This window comes from Chiloscyllium plagiosum, unplaced genomic scaffold (genome assembly GCF_037043375.1).
Source record: "Chiloscyllium plagiosum isolate Xiang-an unplaced genomic scaffold, Cpla_swu_hap1 HiC_scaffold_14, whole genome shotgun sequence".
NCBI classification, from domain to species: domain Eukaryota; kingdom Metazoa; phylum Chordata; class Chondrichthyes; order Orectolobiformes; family Hemiscylliidae; genus Chiloscyllium; species Chiloscyllium plagiosum.
The window spans coordinates 52492661-52516806 of record NW_028270152.1 but is presented as its reverse complement, the minus strand read 5'-3'; the positions used below and the strand labels follow the sequence as shown (position 1 = coordinate 52516806).

The following is a 24146-nucleotide window of genomic DNA, read 5'->3' as shown; positions in this document are numbered from 1 at the left end:
GATTCTCCTCCTTTTCGGATGCTGCCTGATCTGCTGTGCTTTTCCAGTACCATACTCTCGACTATATGATGACAAGACCTGGTGTGTCCGAGTTAGGATAAGGAGATGGGGAACAGTGCTCAGGCCCAAATGATGTGCTTTAATAACTTACAGTTACTTACTAATGCTTCTCCAAATACCAGTGAATTCCCAGATTATCATATGACAGCTTCGCCCATCACTCTGCTATTACACTGAAAGGTTGATGTTCTGCCAAACTTTTTTTAAGCAGGAGTGCGACACTTGCGATCACCCAGTCCTCTGGCAGCCCAGCACCTGAAATTATCCACTCTCTCAATTCCCTAAGTGGTTTAGGAAATTGTGACCAGAGGCTCCAACATTTCCAGTTATTTCCCACTGTAAATTAGGATGCATCCCATCTACTGTGAGGTTTACCAACCTTTCAAAAATATTGTGGTAGAAATTTATCATGGCCAGTTGTACAAAATGGGCAATGTTAGATTGCTGGCTGTTGTATGCAATGCCTAACACTATATTCCATTTACTCCAGTGGAACTGAATAACAAATGCTGTATATAACTGGTGTCCAAGCAGATGTCATTCACTTTATACCACTGACCTCTGAATTTCAACCGCATTGTGTTTATTTGTATTTTATCCAACATCTTTACTTCCTCCAAGTTGCTGTTAAATTGGCAGCATCCTGCACTTCGATAAATACCTCAACCATGTCTTCTCCCTCCACAAAAATAAAATCAGTTCTTACATTATTTCACCATTCTCTTGATTACTGTCTTTCTGTTTATGTGTTTCTAAATGCATCACAGTATTTTCTCTGGTTCAAATGCAAATGGCGCTGAAGGAATTTTTGCAGCTATCTGGCTTTCATGATCTGCAGAAAAGACCATTTCATTTGCATATTAAATTTCAGATTTCAGACCCAGTTAAGCCCATGGTGGCAAGAGCTATGGGCATTCTTCCCAGCTCATTGTCAATTGAGGCCCCTTTGAAGTTAATGTCCAATTAAAGGTATTGTCCCACAACATTGGTGTTAACAATGTGCAAACCTCTATAGTTTGCTTGAGTTGACCTAGTTGGCATGGCCATGCTAAATTAGCCATAGTGGTGGGTGCATTAGTCAGGAGTAAATATCGGGTAGGGGAATGGGTCTGGGTGGGTTGTTCTTTGGAGGGTCAATGTGGACATGTTGGGCCGAAGGGCCTGTTTCGGTACTGTAGGGAATTTAATTTAGTGCACCCCTTGGTCAAAAGCACAGTGCCTCATTGAGGTATGCAGCAACCGATAGCGTAAATCCACTGAGACCTGCTCCCCCTGTCATTGCTGAAACAACAGTTATTGCCAGTTCCCCTTCTACCACCTCGGTGCCGTTTGATTTGCCCATGGCCAACACTGTTAGAATATCAATTGCTTCTGTTGAAGGACTCAAGCTTATCATTTTCTCTGCATCAGAGAATGACTGCCAGAATGTGAGTTATTGTGATGGTTTCAAAATTCTGTCTCATCAGTCTGCGAACTAAGCAACCCTTGCCCATTTTGAGGGTTTGGGGTCACTTTCTATTCAGTATTGAGGAATATAACCATGTGCAGTTACATTATTTTAGGCTGTTGTAAAACTTTCACAGTTAATATCATCAATTTATGTACAGAGTAGGAAATGTCACTGCCACTGGTCCAATATCAAGCAGGATAGTAGAAGAAAATCTGGCTTGGGTAGAGTCGCATTTCAGTCATGCTATGTTTCTCTAAGAGGTATGTGTGAGAAGTAAGAATTGCTGTTGAACCTTGTATAGAATACTTGGTATAATAACAACAGTACCTTGTCCAGCAGTGTCCAATCAGCAGTTCTCTTTAGAACACACTGTTGTGTCATGTCACAGGCCAGAATATCAGTGTGCTTTGAGGAGATATGCTACTGCTAATATCACTCTATCAGCCTGTGAGCTGATACTTATGCTCCATTTTACTGTGGATCATGTGAGCATGGTACTCTACTGGAAACATAGTCCTCTGTTGCAAATTAACTGCTTACTATTAGCCTAGACACGTCTGTGCATGAGGAATGTAATATTTTGGACATAATAGGTGGTTGTAATAAATGTCTTTTGGATTCTTCAATGCCACCATATCCACGTCCACGTTCTTATTTAACATCAATATTGCTGCAGCAGGAAAAAGCACCATTGGAGGCAAGCTTACAGCGCAAACAAAACAAACTTTGTGAAACTGATTCAGGGAGATGCTTTGAGGGCATTTCAAGTTTGATAAAGCTATTTTCCAATCAACCCATTCAGAAATATTATTACACACCTCTGGAACAGGTGGATCTAGAACCTGGGCCTCTTGGCACTGCAAACCATAATAGCCCTAGTCTATACTTTGGTCAATGACTCTAATGAGGAGATGCCTTCTGATAAAGCATAGAACCCTGGCGCCATGAATTATTTTAAATCTTACTCTCATACTTGTATCTAAATTTTCCCCAAGCAGGGTAAACCCTGAAAAGTGGACTTCAAAGTGACCACAGTGTTAGAGCAACATCACAGGAAATGTGCTGCTCTTGTGTAACAGAGATCAACACTGCAGGTGCTACTGACATTGCCAGTGGCAGATTTCAGTGTAGACAATCATTGTTGTGCGTCCTTGAAATCTTTACTGAAACATCTGGGCTAATTACAAATAAAGATATCCACCAGTGGATCCTTCAACTAGAGAAACATTTAAAGCCAGTACTCAAGCAGAACCACTAGTAAAGTCCACAACACACAAGGGGCAGTCTCAGCAGCAAAGCACATAACACACTCGCCTGCCATGCAGAATTCAATAAAATTAATTAAATAACAATAATACTTCTATCTTATATAAGCACCTTTAAATGTCTCATATAATGGGCTGTTGTCATGTAGGGAAACTTCTAAATCCTATTAAAATATCAAATAAAATTTTGCAGTCTTTTTGTGTTGAAAATAAAGAATTAAAGGGACAATTTTGCTAAATCTTAGAAGCCATCTTTTTTCTGACTGTAAAGTCCTTGTTCTAAGTATATTGAATCCAAAATTTCTTTTGATGAATGAACAAAAGTAATAATCAGACTCATTGTTTTGCAAAACCTGATTAATAACCTAAGAAAATAAAAACTGCAGAGAAAATGCAACATAAATATTCCAAATCCAGTCTCCCTTGCTGCTCTACATATGGAGCTTTTCTTCCTCCCATTTGAAATTAGTATACCAAAGTAAACATTTAAACAAGCACAAATACCATGGAATTCTTCTGAATGTTCAGTGAATAGTTTTGCATTACATCTGTGGATTTAATGAGGCTTGGGTTGAAAAATTAGTGTAATTGCTTTAGTTCACTAAAAGGAGAAAAGCATAGAATTACAAGCCAGAAACAGCTGAAGAATATGCTTGGAAAAACAGCTGACTATTGCAGTCATTACTCCTTGGCAAAAAGAAAGTTGAGGTTAACTGTACCAATTCCAGTTTAATTATCTACCACTCTTATATTGTACCAGTGCTTGCATTGCACTGGTGCTACTTGTGTGTCCTCTGTTTCCTGTTTATCATTCCTGTAAAACCCTTCTTCTCCAACTGTTGGTGCGCTTCAGGTGTCAAGTTGTCCGCCAGAAAGCAGGAACAATCGGGTGTATTTTCAGCCCTGTGCCTCCAATACCGACAAACTGATAATTAATATATAATTTTAATTGACTAATACTCCATATTTTCTCAAGCAGCTGGCAGTAATGCAGGTGTGAGTAAATGGCAGAACAGATGTGGAATCAATCAGTAACTAAAAGGGTGCAAAATCCTTCCATAATGCAGCAACACTACATGGATATGGCATCTATATACACAGGAGAATAAGCTTTCAAATACACAGAGACTACCAGATCACCTACATGTGAATGACTGACATTAATAAAAATGCTTTAGTTCCAGGTCCCTGGATCCCAAAGCTGTCAATCTGTTTGTAAAGAGATCTGTTTGTATGTATATTTCCAATTCATTTTATTCCGCTGGTTTTCTAGGCGAGTGAATGTTAATAATCCTCATTGCTACAAAGTGAAGGACATATATTCTGGCCTTGTTTTTGAACTTAGGTGGGTTGCTAGCATTTTTTTCCTCAGAAATATGTATCTACTCAATGTTTGAAGGGTGAAAAGATATTTGATGCCCAAATGTTCTCAAAATCAGGGGTTGGCAGAGAGGTGTGACTGTTAAATCCAACAGAATCCCAGTACTTTATCTGCTGTTACGTGAGTAAGACTGTTGTATCCATAATCCTCTATTCACTTGGTTAATTGATAAGAGTAAGTAGAATATTTATCCCCATTATTATGCAAGTTATTATGCTAGTTCACTATCTTTGAATTTGAATGATTCTAACTCATTTGCTTAGTTTAGTTCAGTAAAGGTCTTTTTAACAGTCATTTCAACATTTCAAGCTTCATTACAGGATCACCTGAAAGTGGTTTTGGTCATGTTTGAACTTCTTTCAACTAAAATTAAAATGACTTGGACCACTGCTACAATTATGACTAAAGATAGTTCAGAAGATACAAAATTGACAGACAGCAAAAGATCAACTTGTCTATCAAGCTTACCCCACAATGTATCTGGCTGGAACTGCAGGACTAATGACTTGTTTCTTCCTTCTTTCATGCGCTCCCATCCCACCTTATCCTTATAGTGAACAGGGAGAGACAAACAAAAGAAAGACTATGGGCCAATAATGGAAAACATACTCTGGAAATTATTTTCCCAACCCACTGGGTGATTAAAGCTAATCCAGGGGATTTTTCTCTTACCAATCTAAATATTAGCCTTTTAAGCCATTAGTTTTTTTTAATTTTGTATTTCCTATTTTAACATTAGTATCGGTGTTGACTAAACAAGTCTTTAATGTTGTGATGTAAGATGGGTAGACTTATACTTTGGGTGATATTGTGAAATAGATTGTAGCGCATCTGCAGCTAGCTTTACGTCTCTCCTAAATTTCATTTCCATTTCGGGAGTGTTTCAAAGTAGACCGGACCATCACTCAACTCTTTCACTGCCTGCACTCCTCCACAACCTTTCTACCAATCTGAAATATATGTTGCTTTTACCTAAATATAAATAGTTTTTCACAGAGATGGTAGCAAACTATGAGCAATGGACCAGTGATTATATGCTTGGCTCTATTTTTTTATTGTTCCAATTTAATGGATGGACATGTCCCTTTCAAGCTTTAATATATTTACCTCTCATGACTTGGAATGGCTGAGCAAGCTTATCTTCACTGATTGCGACCTTCAAATGGAGAGAGTTTCTTTTCACTACATGGGTAATCCTGCTGTGATTCAAGGAAACAATGATTTAAAACAGTGAAATTATTTACGTCAGGTAGTCTCCTTATTAATGTCTCCTCAGCCAAGTATCAGTCTTCATTTCTAGACAGACCAACTAGTCAGATGACAGGGCATCTTCCTTTGTTCTTTAATGAATGTTTGCTCCTTAACTATTTATATGAGCACAAAACTGCATAATAGCTTTCAATTAGAGTGCTGAGTTAGAAAATTAAATAATGTAGAGAATGAAAATGATTGATTTTGATGACGATTTAGACGATCTAGAAATTGTTTTTTTTATAGGTTAAATTGGTTAAGTTTTTTTAAAAAACTCTATTAAGATACAATATTAGCCCACCAGCATTTTGAGCTATTTAAAATACTTTGATGTGCAAAAATACATAAAGATAAATCCCAAATTATGCTACAATCTCTACATTACAACTTGACGCCATTTTGTAAATGATTCCAAGGCCTTTGAATCAATATTTTATCCAATAGTCTTTTGTGTATATGGATTACTCTTCATGAAGATAACCTTATTGGCATCAGTCATGAGTTAATAGTTGAGTCTCACATCCTCACTTGGACGTATGCAAAATTTTATATCATTTTTGCATCTGGTTCACATTGCTATTCTTAATGCATTGACATCTTGCTGAAACAATAATTTATGTATAAATAAAATAATGAAATCTGATAGGAAAATTACAAATGTGACAGAATGAATCCAGCGTTAATACTTACCTTTATGGAATAGCTTATCCTTTGACTGACGAAAGCAGTGACAAGGAGTGTTAAATGCAAATACGGTAGGAAGAGAAGTTTGCAAAACACAGGTTATGAGGATGTTTGTTCTACTTTTCATTTTGGCTTCAACAATATTTTGCACTAAATTGACATATTTAGCCTTCATTCAACTGGCTTATTACACTTACCATTTGCTTCAACCAGGACTTCTGTATAATTTTCACCATGCCACATAACATTTCAGCATAAATTCATATTGCATTATTATAAAAATGAGTGGATGTGAAAAATGATTCAAGAAAATATAAATTCTACATTATTCACAGTTTTCAAGTATATTTATATATCACTGTAATTACCTGTTAAACCTGTTGCATGTGTCTTTCACTAACGCAAATCTGGTATAGATTAGTTAAACAGTGTACATATTGATTTTTTTTTTAATCAGTTGCATAGTTAAATCAATTAATGGAGGTGGCGGGGGGAGTGGAAAAATAGACTCTGAAAAGTAAAATTAATAAATATGAGTATATTACTATCCGCAGAATCAATATAAGAGCTTTGAGAAACTGAATGACATATTGGGATACCAATATTCAAGTCAGATGCTGTTTGCTAAATTATAAATGTCTGTAATTAAAATCCAGAGGCTGTTTCTATAAATGATTTAGTAAGTTATTTCATGTTTTGTCATGGCTGATTAACAACATTAAATTAACTTTTTCTTATTCAAGTCTTTGACTTTTCTATTTATTTAAAGGACCATTGTCACAGGAATTTTGGCTCGCAGACCCCTCATTCATGTAGATAAAATGTTAGTGATGGTCATATATGTACATCATAAATATGCTGAAAATTTGAAAGAAGATAATTTGTTTAAGGCAATCTTCTCCTTTTAGTGGCATGGGCAATAGCAAGATATTGGAAACATTTGCGAAAATGGAAAAACTAGTTTCTTGTGTCAAGAAAAAATGTTCTGATTTTCTCCTTGGGATGAACATGGCGAGTTCTAAATCTTGCAAATGAGTGACAACTATCTTATTTCCATGCATGTGCATCTGATTAAACTCCCCTCATTTCTGTGCCTCTCCCAATTCTGCTCTTCTTCCCTGAAAAACTAGCTGCTGCCAATTCCCAACGTGAAATTCAGAGCAGGAACCTGACAGCTGTAACTTGCCACTTGCACCTCCCAAGTTTTCATCCCAACTCTGTTAATCACTACAGCTCGTGCATGCTCCAATAACACTGTTTCCTTTCATCCTTCTTCCAAGCAAATTGGCAATGGCAAACCACCAGCCTCAACCACATCATCATGGCTGTTTTCAGACCAATTCTCTCACTATTTCATCCTTTAAGGATTTCCCTTGGAGTCTCATGACATTTATGACATGCATAGTTCATCCAGGTTGCTTTGCAAGCAAGGACAAACACCCATCCACCCTTGGGGTTCTCAGTTTTATTTCTTAGTGCCCATTCATTTTGCACTTACCTAGAGGCTGCCAACTCTGTGGCTTCCATTGCTTCTTATTATATAGGGAGAGGCAGCAGCTTGTTAATGTTTGGTGCACTGAACAGTCAGGCAGATGGGCATATTGGTTTGCAACACTGTATTATTTCAATGTCACACTTGCAGCATGTGCCAGCAGCTTACATGGCCAACATAGGATTCAACCAAATGGCCAAGTGTGAAGGTTAATGGGAAACATTTCATAATGGGGTCAAGGCAGATTTCAATTGGTAAGGGAGATCTACACAGTCAGCCAAGGGATTTGTCAAATCCAGTCCAATAGGTTAGCCACAGTCAGTTTGCAGTCAGGTACAACCTGTCCAGGATCGCGGGTGTGTCTTTGAGGGTGCTATGGGAACATCAGCTCTGGGACTAGGCTAGTCTTTCCTGCAGTGAGACAACAGGAGGGTCTGAGTCTGATGATAGTGGATAGAAGAGAAGTTAGTGGTGATGTGCGAGCAAGAGAAATGGTAGTGTCCTCAGTTAGTGAGTTGGAAGTGCAGAGGGCAGGAAGGGTTAGTGGGATGAGGAGCTCTTGAGTGGACATGATGCATGCCACAGTGAGAGTCGTAGATTATGAGCAGTGGTGAATTATGTGTGCAGTGTCAGAGTTACAGTGAATGGTGGTCCTGTGTTTATAGCTAACAGAGTAACACTTTCCCTTGTGCAGCATAGGTGGTCATTCTTCCTGCATTGCTTTGCCTTGTGTTTCACCAACTACACTGACCTGAAGTGCTATTTCGTCAAGCTGGCTGAGTATGATGATGTGGCCTCCTTTTGCCAATCAGCATGATACAGCAATGCATTCCTCACTGGCAAACCTAGGAGCTAGCTTGCCTTTTTGGGCCAGTTCCTCAGGGATAAAACTGAAACATCAAAGTGTAAAGGGTACTTTCTGGCTTCTGAATTGATTCAGAGTTGGGGTTTGAATATGGTGCCAATGGTTAACTGTCACAGAGTCCTGACAGTAGTGAGCATTTTGCCTCTCCTACTACAGATCATATGAGATAGATACTGAAGAGGCCAGCTGTGTAAATTTATGAGTTGAAGAGTGGAAGATTGTTTGAGAAATGTTGCTGTGGTTCATGACATATTGGGTGCCATGAATCATACTCAAGAAAGCTCAGACAAAAAATGGGCGAATTCAGCTCCCAGTGATATTGAAGGCTGTTGTTAGTGTGGATATAATTGATGTTTTTGGGTGGCCATTTTTATTTTCAGCTCAACAGCTTTTTTAAATAGAACACCTTCTATTAGCAGATATTAGCATACTATCTAAGTGAGCACATACAGAATCAAGGAACTATAGTTAGATCAAAGTGATATGAAAGGCCATCCATTTCTAGGACAGAATTATTTTGATTTCGATCAAGAGCAGTAGTACTTAAAAAATGAGTCGTGAAAACTGCTGTGACGTATCTAGTTTCTTTAATTCAGAATCTTTAATTTTTCTTTTTATTTTAGCAACAACAGCCACTAGCTGCCCACCACTTAGCCCTTCAGCAGCAGCTTCTACAGGTGCAGCAGCTTCAACAGCAACACATCATGACTATGCAGCGTTGTGGCTTGCTCACTGTGCAGTCTGGACAGCCAGGTCTCTCTCTGCAAACGCTGGCACAAGGTAAGTGTCAAACCTGGAGAAAGGCTCTTTTAAACCGGCCTCTAAGTTTGGCTGTGCAAATGGGAACTGCTGAGCCACAGCAGTTAAGTTGTTCAGGAGAGTGCAATTGAGCAGTGACAGGACACACCAGCGTATAATATGAAAGCTGTGAATGAGACGATGCATGAAGTGTAATCTGTGCAGCAACACATCAGGGACACCCTTAGGTAATTCAACAGCCATGTCATTGATTGATTTGAATAGTTGTATGTTACAACTAGCTTGCTCCTTTGGTGTTTAAGAAGCATGTTTAAAGCCTAAGGGTGTCTATCTGCAAGCTATTGACCAAAGAACCTACTGAGTGACTTCAGAGTTACAGTTTTGCTGGTGCAGTAAACTAATAGCAGTGACATTTCTCCCTGTGGAACTGGGATTCTTTGGAAAGCAACTGAGAGTTTGGACAGGCAGAAATACAAAGCAATTTTTTATCACTGCGATAATAGCCCAAAACTGATGTCGTTATGGACCTTAAATCAACTTTATGCTTGCTTGAACATGGTCACCTGAGTATAGAGGTACAAGGACGAAAAAGGTTGAGCAACTATGTTTGTCTTTCAGCCAGTACTACCTGGAATTGAGAAATTGAGTTCTATGAACAGTAATCAATCACATTTTCCAACAACATACATTTTTCAAAGTAGTGCCCTTTTGTTTATAATGAGGAACACTAGTGAATGTGTTTATAACTAAATTAAATAAATATAGAATAAAATCCATCATAGTGAATCCTTTTCAGGGTAATCCAATGAAAGATAAATGTGGCAATCTACTTTCTCGGACTGTACAGTAGTATGTTATCGTCAAGCATGAGTTTTAGCTTCTGTTCTCACCAGATAAATAGTGGTTTTGTGGTCAGTTGTGGCAGTAATTATTACTAGAAAAGCATAATATTCAGCATATTTGTTAAAACAAATCTAATGATGGAAACTTAAAGGACTGTGCAAAGAAATAGGGCAATCTGTAGTGTGACCTTCCTAGTTGATTTGCTGGGTTGTTATTACTTGGCTAATGCTTAGAAGGTTGTTCTACTGTCCTGTTGTAATTTACTATTCTTTGATATGCAAAATATCTGCCCAGAACATGTAAAAATCCTATCAGTCTCATTTCACACTTCTTTACCACTTAGACTCTCAGGAGTCTATTGCCTTATTAGACCTACACTCTCCAGTGCTACCGTAATTAAAATCTTTAGCAGTAGTTTAGTAAAGTAAAGATATTTTGGCTGATCACTTTGAGATTATTATCCAATCCTTGCACCCAAAATGAAAGTAATAAATTAGATTCTGACCTGGTATTCTTCCTGATCTGAAGTGCTTGAATATTTAATTGTGATTTGTAATTAAAATATAGTTAGAACCACAGGTTTTTTTTGCTTTCCGCTTTCAAATTTGCACATTGGTTTTTGAATGAAATCAAATTTTAATGATAAAGACAGGTGATTAAAAAATAATTACTGACATAATATTCTAATTTTGTAGTAAAATTATAAAAGGCCTTTGAAAATGGTGCACATGAATTGGTTACATTTACAGCACATTATTTTCAATTATACTTTTCATATTTAAAGAGGAATGCATTTGCCATCAATGTATTGCAAAATATCTATGATAATAGGTGGTTTGATTTCAAAAAGAGAGTAGTTATGCTGAGCAGTCTGGTTGTGTTGCAATTTGAACAGATCAATTATTACATACATGTGAAGAATTTACTTTTAATTACCAACATTAAATTAACATACTGTGGGTTACAGTGTAACTTGTTAGAAGTATTGCAGCTTATAGTTAGAAATTGTCTAATTAAAATCAGATCTTGTTTACATACACTTTGGTTTGGTAATTAGTGTGTGAAGAAGGATAAGTCTACTATTCATGAATCTAATTATACAATATGAGGCTATTATTGTTTGATACAGGCATGACTCCAACAGAACTACAGCAGCTATGGAAAGAAGTCACTGGCGCTCATACAGTGGAAGAAAGTGTAACCAAAAATGGCAGTCTCGACCTTTCTGCTAGTTCACTTTGCTCTCCCGCTGCACCACCTAAGACCTCACTACCAGTAACCCTGATGAACGGACAGTCTACGGGTCACACTCCAAAAAGGGAATGGTAGGTATTGATAAGACATTGTTTAATGTTTGGCACTAATTTATCTGTTTTATATTATAAGTCCGTTTATAACTCACGACTTGTCTAACTGGTGGTATGTCCATTCATTCATCATATTCTATTATGTGTAATGATGCTTGATTATTCTGCTAGTATTTCTTTTTTATATGAAAAAAATGAGATCTCAGAAGGATTGTCTGGGTAAGTAGCCACGCAGTGTTAATGGGATTCTGCACAAAGTAATGTTCTAGGACAAGGAATGCAGTTTGTTGCTGCCCTGTTTTCTTACAGCAATAGCATGACCATTCACAAATTGACTTCCACTAATCTCATGTTTTGAAAGATGATCTGAATTATATTGTGATGCTTAATAATTTACCTTTCATTAGAAATATTTAGAATCGTGTTAAATTATATTTCAATACCTTTCACCTTCTCTTCACCTCTCACTCCATAGGTCCCCATGCATAAAGTTGAGAGAGCCTTTTATTATATGAATAAATAAATGCAAGTGTAATTGTTTAGCATTATATCGCCACTCCATGATATCTACAGGTACTTTGCAATGCATTAAAATGCAGTGACAATTGTCTGATAGACAAATACGGTGGATGATTTGTTCACAGTAAGATCCCACAACAGCAATTGATTGGATGACCGGGCCATCCAATTTTGGTGATGGTGGCTTGAACGAAGGACGTAGAGGCATAGGTGAAAATCAGATAGTGATAAGTGATTATTGAAGTCACTCACTGCTCAGATCTCTGCTGGTTAAGCAAGAAAGAAAGCAGAGCTCTACCCTTTGGAGGCATTTAGAGTAATTTTGGAGGGGTTGAGATACATGGCATAAATGACCAAATCCTGTGCCATTTGCAATTCAATTATTTGGAAATAAAATTGAACAGTGCAGAGCTACTGCAATATGTAACACTTACATTACCATATCCTAGTCAGATGGCTTTCAGAACTGTCAGATCCAACTGGCAATTTATTTTTTGAAAGACTCAAACCGATTGCAATTATAAATTTAATTCTCAAAATGTCCTTCAGTCTTGATTACCTACAAGATAGTTACAAACATTTTTTCATAAGTTTCATGGAATTGATTATTAATAGTAATAATTAAGTACAAAAGAATGATTCTTAATACAGATATTGTTTTAATCTGCCCACCTCAGTTTTTCCAGTTTGTGACTGACTGGGTGCTTGTCTCTTGCTGTGCTCTTTTGACCAAGGTCAATTTTTTTCTGCAATGTTTCTTTCTATTATGCATTAGACTGCTAAAGATTTACTGCTTATTAGCCCTTGCTAGCCACTACTTCTGTAAATGCTCAGTTGGGAGTCAGCTTAGTTGGCTGAACAGCTAGCTTGCGATGCAGATTGATGCCAACAGTGGGAATTCAGTTCCCATACTGTGTGAGATTATTGTAAAGGTTTTACTTTCTCAACCTTGCCTGTCACCTGAGGTGTGGTGACCCTCAGAAATCCTGTGTTAACGACCACCACATTCTGTTATTGCACTGTGGTCAAGTGCCGCTGCTCTCTTTGTCTCTCAGCTTTTGCACCAAGCTGATGTTTCACACAAAGTTGTGGGCATTTAAAGCCTGTGTGGTTTGCAGTGTGTTGGTACACATCTTTTTTCTGCAAACTTATCCTTGTTATCTTTGTTTTGAGAAAATCTTGAGGTAAATAACATAATTTCTAATGCTTCATTTGGCTTCAGGACCATGCTGCTTACAAATATGCACCAATTTATGGAGAACTGTATCTTCTACAAATAGCCTCTTCTTCTGGAATCAAGTATGCATTTTTGAATATATGAATTCTGGCAAATCTCATAACTTGATAAATCCTGGTTCACTACAACAGAGCTAGTCTACTTTCTTTCAGCAAAATAATCACAATTTTGGGGCATTAGATAATTTTGCATAACTGAAGCACAAAAACAATTTACAATGTCAAGGTTTGAATGAGTTTTTTTTTAGAAGCAAAATAACAATTTGTTTATCCTTATCTTATTTGAGCTCCTGGCAAAATGAATGTTCCTGAGATTTTATTGACTTTAAATTCTTCATCTTTTAGCTCAATTTGATCATTACTGAACGGAAGTATAGATTGTTCCTAGTTGGATCCTAGCCTTCTCTCGGGAAAACAAATGATATTTATCCTCCTATCAATTTTTGTTTTTTTTTATAATGTGTAGTTAGCTGATGTTTTTTCTCTTTTTACTTTGTACATGGTAGGTGTATGCTATCTATTTGCTCAAAGTGTTGAATTACAGCTACGTTCATGAGTAGTGCTAGAGAGCAACAGGAAAGCTGCCCACAGTTGTATTTAAGACATGAGTTGTGTTTTTGTCAAGCATTCCAGTGCCTGACAGATTTCACATGAGACCTGGAACTTTGCATGTTTGGCTGAATAGTGCTCTGTTCTCTTATAAATGAAGACATGTCCAGGGGCAAACACCTTATCAGCAGGAAGGTTGTTTTTGTTGCCTTGAAAAATGTAACTGTGATGAAGTTTGCAAGACGGTTATGTATTGGGGATTGTCTTTAATTTAGGGTAAAGTGGAGGAGTTGTGTGACCTTTTCCAAAATCTACCTGACAACAAGTCTAGATGACAGGGCTAGTAAATATTCAAGGAAAGCCCAGTTTGTATTGCTGGAAAGAAGGTATAAGGTATTCACAGTTGGAGACAATGCCAACGTCATTTGAGTTTACAGTGGCTACACTGATAGTAGGTGTCCCCGAAGCTGTTGATAATGGAATTGGAATTTAAAGGATTGTTAATCAGCATTTCCACCTTGAGACAAGGCCTTTGTAATTCACACTGCCATGGAAAGTAATATTGACAGTGGAAGGTTTTCTAAGATATCCCCTGGAAACTCTCAGATAAGTAAGACAGGTTTCAGGAGAGAGATAGTAGCTAGAGTCTAAAATTCCAAATGGTTCAATGTTTAGGAATTCACATGGGAGCTTGCACTCAATTGGAAGGGCCAATTGTTGGAGGAAGGTGCTCAGTGGATAAACATGTAACTGTGAATGACATTTCTGAGATTGCAAGATGGAGAAAGGAAGAGAATAGTCCCCTTTGGAAGCTAAGAATTGTCTTAAACTGGCTCCAGAAAAGATGAATGTGTGCTTATAGGACCCTGTAAAAGTATATTTGTGAAATGTTTTCTCATTGTGTTGAAAGAAAAATGGAAATGTGGATGCAAGTATAAGTTGCCTACAAACATGGTATTTAGACAATAGTGCTTTGAACCTGTCTGTTACAGTAAAAGTTTTAAAATACAAAATTTTGCTATGTTATCCTTTCAGTTATTACTGGAGGTTCATACTTGTTTTTTTTTAAATGTCATCAGTATCTGCAGGGATTATAATAAAAAGGACAAACCTGAAGAGCATCTTTGACATATTCTTAGCAGATGTATCCATCTAAAAAAAAAATCATTTTTATTCAATTGTGGACTGAGTAAGAAAATATTTTTGTCCCTTGTTCCATCCAGTTACTTACGTGTTTAGTGCTCTTGAAATCTGTTACGAGTCAAATAATCTGATTTGGCCTAACCATCCTACTCTTCTTTTTAGTTTGTCTCACACAAGGAAAATTATAATTGAATCATTCAATGTAAAACCCTTCAGAGTATAGTAGGAAAACATTTTGATGGACATTGCTGGTAAAAACTGGTATCCATATTTTGTTACAAAGATATTTATTTACTTGTAATATTAAAATTTTAATATTTCTGTGGTAAATGTAATTATTCAATTCAAAACCTTTAAAAATAAGTAATGAAAGTGGTTGGTTGATATGTAAAAGGTAACAGGAGAGCAGAAACAAATGTTATTGAATTGCACAGTCTGTGTTTTTCACCGAAAACTACATTTTTTATTATAGGTATTATTTTGCTTATAAAGAAGGAAAAACATTGTAAAGTTATTTATATCAGTTCTATCAAGCATACTGGGATGGCACTGGGCACTGGTGGGTGATTTTACTGTATTACTGTTGACTGAACAAAGCTGTTATTTGATCACAACAGCTGTTGAAATAAGAATAGTGAATAGGAAAATAGTACACATTGAATATTGCAGATAGGAGCATTTGAAAATATACTATGACAGAAGAGATAAAATAATCTTCTATTGAAATTGATCTTCTACATGTTTTACCTCAAGAGGTCAGATATGACCATTTTGCAATGCATGTCTTGAATAGCTGATAGTATAAGCTGATTAAAATTTAGTGTGTACACATTGCGGTCCACACAGATTAATTCTGCGTAGCTTTTCTGACATTTCTACAGTTAATTCTATATTCCTGTTGTGCATAGTCTAGTTAAATTTGTCCTAATTCGATTTCATTAATGCTTTTTTTTAAAGTTTGGATACACTTAACAGTGGTATGTTTAGTGTGAATCAACAACAATAATTTATATTTATATAGCACCATTAACACAATAAAATATTCCAAGGTGCTCCACTGGAAAAGAATTAATAAATTGTGATACTGAGCCATTTAATTTGATGTCAGAACAAATAACCCAAAGCCTTGATCAAAGTAATTGGTGTGAAGAATATCTTTAACAGAGGAATGTCAGGTAGGTAGGCAGAGAGCTGAAGGGAGGAAATTCGAGAGCATTGAGGAAATTCCAGAGCATTGAGATTAGGGAGCTGAAGGTATGGCAACCAATAACAGGACAGTTGAAATTGTGGACACTTAAGGGGCTGAGTGCAACTATTGTGGAAGGGTGTGGGGATGCAGGAGAGGCCAGAAGTAGGAATAGGTGTGGCTGTGGAGAATTAGAATTTTGAAATTAAAATGAAACTTGACTGGGAGCCAGTCTAGGTCAGTGAGCACACAGGTAATAGATGATTGGAAAATAGGTGTGAGTTAAAATCTGGATAGCAGAGTTTTGAATGAACCCATCCTTCTCACTATCGTTAAAAAATGTTCCAAATCGAAAGAATATTGTAAAATTCATTGATTGATGCACAGAATAAGGCTGCTTAGACAAACCAGTGCCACCTCTTCAAAATAGTTATCCAATTAGTCTGACGCTCCCCATCCTTCGCATAAGTATTCTCCCATTAAGGCTTTAACTCATTGATTAAGGATAATTTTCTTAAAATATTTAAAAATGATATTCCTATTTCTACCAATTTTATGTAACGTGCAAAATATTGTTGTGAATTTAATGTTTGTCTTCTTGCAGCTCTATTTACTAAATCACAATATTCATTCTTAATATCTAATTGTCATTTTAGAAATGATTCTCTTGGAAAAGTATGGTTGAATACTTTTGTGAATGCTTCAGCAGTTTTTGATTGCACTGCAGTTATGACTTGTTATGCAATATATCTAAAAGTAATTATACATTTTGTAGCAAAGCTGTTACAACACCTTCAATTAAATACTCATACAGCTTTATCTAGAGTAAATTTTATTTTGGCGAATTCATGCAGTTTCAGTTAGCAAATCAAAATAAATTTGTTGTTGTTAAAGTCTGGCAGTCTGTGTGCATTTGACCTAGCTGAAAACATGAAATATGTTCTTGAGACCCCAGTGGCCAGTTCAGAATCTCAAAGTGATTTGATAGCACAGGTGGTGTTAATATAGGACAGACCCCTAGGCATTTGTAGTCCAGAGTTGTACAGATTGTAAGCTGTCTGAGCCCATATGGCAATATGTCCCACTCTGCAAAAGGCACTGAAGTTCTGCCTGCAGGTGGAATGGCCAGTCTAGTATATGCAAAAAAAAATCTTTAATGATGATTATTACCCTAGCTGAGAAAAGGCAAAATAGGTTATGAGTGCTCAGTTTAATTTATTTTAGTATTTATTTCCTTCTTAGATATCAGCAGTTTCAATTTGTCTTTTTTGTTCAAAGTGTGATCTCTTTAAGTTTCTGTATAGAAAGATTTTCAGTTGTGTTTTCAGAATGTGAGATGCCGAATATAATCTGTTGCTAAAATATCAGGCTAAAATTTAATGTTGCCAATCATGGTTCTGCCAACTGGTGGGAAACCATCTTGCTTCTGTGGGAAAGGTCTGACAGAATTTGTAGGTTGCAGTCGTGCTTTCCCTAGGATTTACGACAACTGCAAGTGCAGAAATCCTACCCATTTAGAGGTACCAACCAATCAGAGGTACATGCTGAGGATTTTGCCCGGGATTGTCAGTGATCTCTGGATTTGGGTAAGCTTTACATAAGGCATAGGTGGATCTGAAACAAAGGCAGGGTGTTAGCTTTCAGCAAGCACCTCCCTTCTCAATCCCAACTCCCTCGATGGGGTAGTAAGTACCTTTGGAAGAAAGGTGGCCCCTGGAAAGCCACAATCAGATTTAATTCACATTTAATTCCTGAGCCACCACTAAATTCCAGTAGAGCTAGGGAATGTTGTTTGGTCGATTGGCTCAATTATGAGGCTAATTTGGATTCAGCTGCAGGCCACATTGGCTTGGTCCCACCTTCAGCTTAATCCCAGGAGGTTTTTTTGCTGTTAGAAAATGGAGATTTTGCCACTGTTGCAATGAAGTGGACCCAGCTGCCATGTTTCCTGATTTAACAGGCAAGTTTAAATTCTGCCAGTACTGTGCAAAACTGTTACACACAAAGTTCACTAAGTTGATCCACCTGTTGTCTTTTATCCTCCCAAATGAAATTAAGTCAGATTTGAATTTAACAATCATTTCATTTTCATTATTTGAGAATGTAAAGAATTATATGTGATAAACAAATCTGTTACTTATGAATGTGTAGATGCAACTGTTTTGGCTCAGAGTCTTATCCTAGTTTTAACTATTACTGATAATTCTTCAGTTTTATTTGATTGCATTTTGAACTATACTTTCGGCTTAAACTTTATTTTGCAGAAAAATTTGTGGATCTTTACTTGAATTGGCAGTTTCTGAGTAGCTTAAAAATGTGTTGCTGGAAAAGCGCAGCAGGTCAGGTAGCATCAAAGGAGAAGGAGAATCGACGTTTCAGGCATAAGCCCTTCTTCAGAAATGAATGTTTCTGAGTAGTGTGGTCTCACTGCAACTGTACAAGGTGCTAATGAGACCACTTCTAGATTACTGGGAGCAGTTTTGGTTCCCTAATTTAAGAAAAAGATATGCTTTTATTGGAGGGAGTTCAGAGGGGATTCACTTGGATGGTCCCTGGTATGAAGGGATTGTCTATAGAGTAAAGGCTAAACAGATTGGGATTCTACACACTGCAGTTTGGAAGAATGAGAGGTGATCTCATTGACATATACCGGATTCTTAAGGGACTTGACACAGTGAATGTTAAGGGGATGTTTTCCCTCCCAGGAAAGTCTAGGACTAGAGGGCATAGTCTCAGAATTAAGGGACATCAATTTAAGACTGGGAGAAGGAAGAATTCCTTCTCAGAGGGTTGTGAGTCTACAGAACTCCTTGCCACTGAGAGTCGTGGGGGAAGAGTCCTTGTGTATATTTTAAGATTGCGATAGATACTTGATCAGTACGGGAATCAAGAGTTAATAGACAGGAAGTAGACATGAGGAATGTCAGATCAGCCACGATCCTATTGACTCAAGTGGCCAAATGGTCTATTCTGATTCCTATTTCTTAGTCTTATAGTCTGAGTAGAGTAACAGCACTGATTCCACAATACTCATGGATTTAATACTTTCTTTTCTCCTATAATCAGTATTCATTAACATACATGGTACCATCTTTCATATGATGCTGATGACACCCAGCTTTATGTCCTCTACTTTTATCAACTCACTGTCCATTATGTCAGTCTTGCTATTTCACATCAGTGCTGACTTTCAACTTCCTCCACTTGCACGTGGGAAGACAAAAACACTAACTTTGTTCCCCATCAAGAACTTCAACTCTTCCTCCAAACACATGCTTAGTCTGAACAATGTCATGCAAAGCTTCCATCATCAGATTCAACTAAGCTGAGCTTCAAGTCATACTTTCTATTATTACTGGCATCATCACATCTGTATCTTTGCTTGCCTTAATTCCTAATACAGCCCTTTTGTTTCTTTTTTTTAAGTTAAACATTCTAAAGGTAGCCTTACCAACCCCCCTGTCCTCCATCAGCTCCAGCATGCGAATAACCTCCTGTTGTAACTGCTCCTTCATTAATTAAAGTTACCAAACTTGCATACATGCATTTTTAACCTTGAAAACATAGCGTGTATGCAACTTACCCCTGCCACCGTAATGGAACTGGTCTGATCAGCATCACAAATTATATCCTATATGATTCCATGCTTCTCAACCTGCTTGCAGCTTTTGAGCACAGGTCATTCTCCTGCATCTCTCTGCACAGCTGCCCAGTTTGGTGGCACTGCACACACTTGTTTCCATTCTACTCATAGCCAGAGAACCACCTGCAACCGTTTCTCTTCCCACTCTTACATCGTGAGCTTGAGTGTTTCCAATGGATCAATCCTGGGTTGCTATCTATCACCAACGCTGCCTTTCTGCAACATCATCTAAGCTCAGTGTCAGTTTCCACATTAACGCTGAGGAGAAAGTGAGGTCTGCAGATGCTGGAGATCAGAGCTGAAAATGTGTTGCTGGAAAAGCGCAGCAGGTCAGGCAGCATCCAGGGAACAGGAGAATCGATGTTTCAGGCATAAGCCCTTCTTCTGCCTAGCTTTGCCTCAGCAGCACCTCTCTAGCCTTCTCCACTGTATTGTCATAATTATCAAAACAAACTGAAAGCTTCTCCATCTAAATACGAGGAAGGCTGAATTTTTTTTATTATTATTCATTGAAGGGATATAAGCATTACTGGCAAGACCAATATTTATTATCCACCCCTAATTGTCCTTGAAAAGGATGTGGTGGGCTTGTCTCACTAAGAACTGGCTAGGCCATTTCAGAGAGCAGTCAGAGAACTACTAGAGTCACATGTGGGTCAGAACAGGTAAGGACAATAGTGAACTTCATAGGTTTCACGGCTATCTGGTAGTTCAGTGGTTACTGTTACTTATTCCTGCTTATTATTCCATATATGTTAAATAGGTAAATAATTTCCAGTTATTGCCATAAGTTGTCCTGAACCCATTGACTCCATTCCACTCTCAGATTAAGTCAAATTGTTTGAACTCATTGTGTCTTATTTTTCCTGTGATGAGTTTCTGACTATATGCCCATATCTTCTGTAAAGCCATCCATTTCCACCTCCATCTTCACATCTGGCTCTGCCTAGCCTCAACTTAATTGTTGTTGGAAACATTGTTTACATCTGGAGTCAACTATTTTAATCTATTCCTGGGCTCCCTCCCACATTCAAACCTCTGCAGTCTTGAGATTACCAAAACTCATCTCTCTCTGTCATAATTCACCCTAATTAACCTTGTCTTTGCTGACCCACATTGGCTCCCATTAAAGCAATATCTCAATTCATATTCATGTTTTCAAATCATTCATGGCCCTGCTTCCTTATCTGTATAATCTCCTCCAACCCTACGCTATATTTACTAATCTTGTCTCTTTCTCAAGATCACCAATTTGAGCTGCTCCTTGAACAGAGACCATGCACTCAGCTGCCAAGATTCAAATTCTGGAGTTACCTCTCTTTATCTCTTTTTTGTTTTTCAAAGTGTTCTTTTAAATCCTACTCCTACTCCTTCAGCCAAGCTTTTGGACATCTGGTCCAAAAGCTCCTTATGTGTTGTGAAGACAATATCTTTTTGATAATGCTCTGATGAAGTACCTTGAGTTAGCTTATTACTTTTCAGGCACTGTATAAATGCATGTTGGTGCAGATCTGACGTAAGGGCAAGAGGCTTGTTTCCTCTGCTCACTTGGGCTGATTAATTTTCTGATTTGATTTTTTAAAAATTCATTCATGGGATGAGGGCCACGGTCATCATTAGACTCTTCCTTCCAGATTTTACTGAGTTTAAATTACACTATCTGCTATGGTGGGATTTGAACCTGAGTCCCTAGAACATTACCTGGGTCTCTGGATTAACAGTCGAGCAATAATAATACTAGGCTGTTGCCTTCCCCGACTGGTTGGCAAGGTTGTACAATGCCAAGATATACTCAGAAAATTAGCCTTTGATGCCAGTTTTCATTTTTGAAATGCAGTTCAGATGTAAAGTCATCAAGGTGTGGGCATTTTACTGAGTGCTATTCAGTTTTGTTTGAGCAAAAACAGTCTGAATCTCTTGGGAATTTCCCCTGATATTTTAGTGTCACTCTCTGCTCTCCAAAAGCAGAAGGTTGACTTGAAACTCCAGTCCTCAGGTGAACCTAAGTAGGGACTTCAGTACAGTACTAAAGGGGAGGTACACTGTTTGAGATGCCTTCTTTCTGATAAGAAATTAAACTGACACCCTGTCAGAACTCAGGTGGACACAAATGGCACTTTATAAAGGAGAATAGGGCAGTTCTCCATATGCAGAGTCTTGTGTCCCTCAACCAGCACCAAAAAGCAGATGAGCTTGTAAGACCATAAAGAATGCTATATAAATGGAAGTTTTTGTTTTATGTTTATTTTCTTGCACTGACTAGGAACTCTTAGATGAGTGAAGGAGGGTTCTAAATGGTTGATTACATTATGTTCTGAGGAGTTCTGCTATAGTTATTATGGCAGACAAAAAGGATGCCTGGGGAATTTGATATCATAATACTCATAAGATCATGATGTAGTAATCCAGAGACCCAGGCCAATAGTCTGGGGACATGCATTTGAATCTCACTACAGTGAAATTTGAATTCATTAAAATTTCAAATCAAAAAGTAGTTAGGTAGTGAACTTGTCAATTACCATAAAAGCCCATTTATTTGATTTAATAATGTCCTTTCAGGAAGGAAATCTGTCATCCATAGCTAGTCTGGCCCATATGTCAGTCCAGACCTAAATAATGTAGTTGACTCTTAATTTCCCTCTAAGAATGACCCAAAAAGCCCAAAAGTTATAGTGTACCTCTACTAAGTCTAAAGAAAGAAATAAACTCAGACTGCCTGGCATCAACCTGGGCATTTGGGCAATGATAGCAGCAAACTCAACCCTGATGACCCTGCAAAGTCCTCTTACTAATGTCTCAGGCCTTGTGCCAAAATTAGATCTGTCCCACAGGCTAATCAGCAACTGACTATCGTAATCATACTGATGGAATCCTGCCTGACAGTTAATGGCTTGGATTTTCTGATGGCCAGACAGACGTTATTGCAGTGTGTATTTGGGGAACACTGCAGAATCTCCAAGGGAATTGCCCAAAGATTTGAATTTTCTGTTAGGCAATTCCCCTACTCCTGGACCCCTCTGAAAGTCTCAATTTAATTCAGAGACTTTGGAGGATTTCCTAGCACCCTAATATCACACTTACCTTCTGTACTTATGGATTCCCAACAGCTGTCAAAGTGGCTGTCAGGCACTTTAAATTTTAGGTAACAATGGCTGACTGTTGTAAGAAGTGTCATGACTTGCCGCCCCATGACAGTTCTGTACTACAAGACCTCTCTGCTGGTTGTGGTCATACCAATCTTAAAAGGAAGAAGGTTATGGTTTGTGGTAAGTCAGTCACCTCAGTCCAAACCTATCACGATAGAAGTTATTCAGGGTGGTATCCTAGGCATGACTATCTTCAGTGTTTCAACAATGACCTTCTCTCCATCATAAGGTCAGAAGTTTGCTGTTGTTATACAGTGTTCAGCATCATTTATGACTCATCAGATATGGGAGCAGTGTGTGTCTAGATGTAGCAAGACCTGGTCAACTTTCAGGCTTTGTCTAATATGTGGCAAACAATATTCATGCCACATTAAGTGCCAAACACTGACTATGTCCAACAGTAGGGAATCTAACTGTTACTTGTTGACGTTTGTTGGCATTACCATCACTGAATTGCCCCAGTGCCAAAATCCTGGGTTTTATGATTGGCCAGAAACTGAACTAGACCAATCATATCAGAAAACATTTTCGCTGAATGTTTAGAAAAATTGGGAATTTGAGTGGGATGGTGGCTCAGTGCTGCCTCATATCGCCAGGGATGTGGTTTTGATTCCACCCTCTGGCAACTGTGCAAACTGCACTCGGACAATCTCCCCACGTCTGTGTCGGTTTCCTCCACAGTCCAAAGGTGCAGGTCGTGTGGATTGTCCATGCTAAATTGTCCAAGGTAGGTTAGCCATGGGAAATGCAGGCTAAGGGTGTGGGTCTGGGTGGGATGCTGTTTGGAGGGTCACTGTGGAGTTGATAGGCTGAATGGCCTGCTGCCACAGGGATTCTATGATTCTATATAAATACTGTCTACAGGTCAGAGTCTAGGAATTTTGTAATATGTAACTCACCTCCTGACTTTCCAAAGACTGTCCACTATCTCTAAGATGCAAGTCAGGCATGTGTTGGAATATTCTTCACTTGATTAGGTGGAGCAGCTCCAACAATGCTCAAGAAGTATAACATCATCCAGGTTAAAGCATCTGTTATTGCAATTGATGCTATCCAGTGGTTTCAAATATGGGATTTGAACACCAAAAGAAAACGTTTTTGGTATAGAAAAATCAGGAATTTGTTCTTCATAGTGGCTGATGTATAAAGGGAATTGTTTACAGACAGCTAAGTGTTGATTCAAAGAGGAAACATATAAAAAATAGATAGCACCAATTGCAATAATGAATGTTTTCTGCAGATGACATAACAGTGAAAAGGAGGTGGAGGATGAAATATGAAGACAATTTGGAGAGCTAATATTCATTGGAGAGAAGATTAGGCAGTGGGTAAAGGGGATAAGGGAATAGAGTTCCCTCAATCTGTAT

The 24146-nt window shown here is 37.9% G+C and overlaps 1 protein-coding gene across 10 annotated transcripts in view; it reads left to right on the top strand.

The window, feature by feature from the left end:
- foxp1b (forkhead box P1b) overlaps nt 1–24146 on the top strand; it is a 476491-nt gene that overhangs the window by 364895 nt on the left and 87450 nt on the right. For all 10 annotated transcript variants that reach the window (XM_087994444.1, XM_087994447.1, XM_087994445.1 and 7 more), the window contains 2 exons: nt 9072–9228; nt 11180–11375. In XM_087994444.1, coding sequence (XP_087850570.1) covers nt 9072–9228; nt 11180–11375 — 353 coding nt within the window. The remainder of the gene's footprint in view (nt 1–9071; nt 9229–11179; nt 11376–24146) is intronic.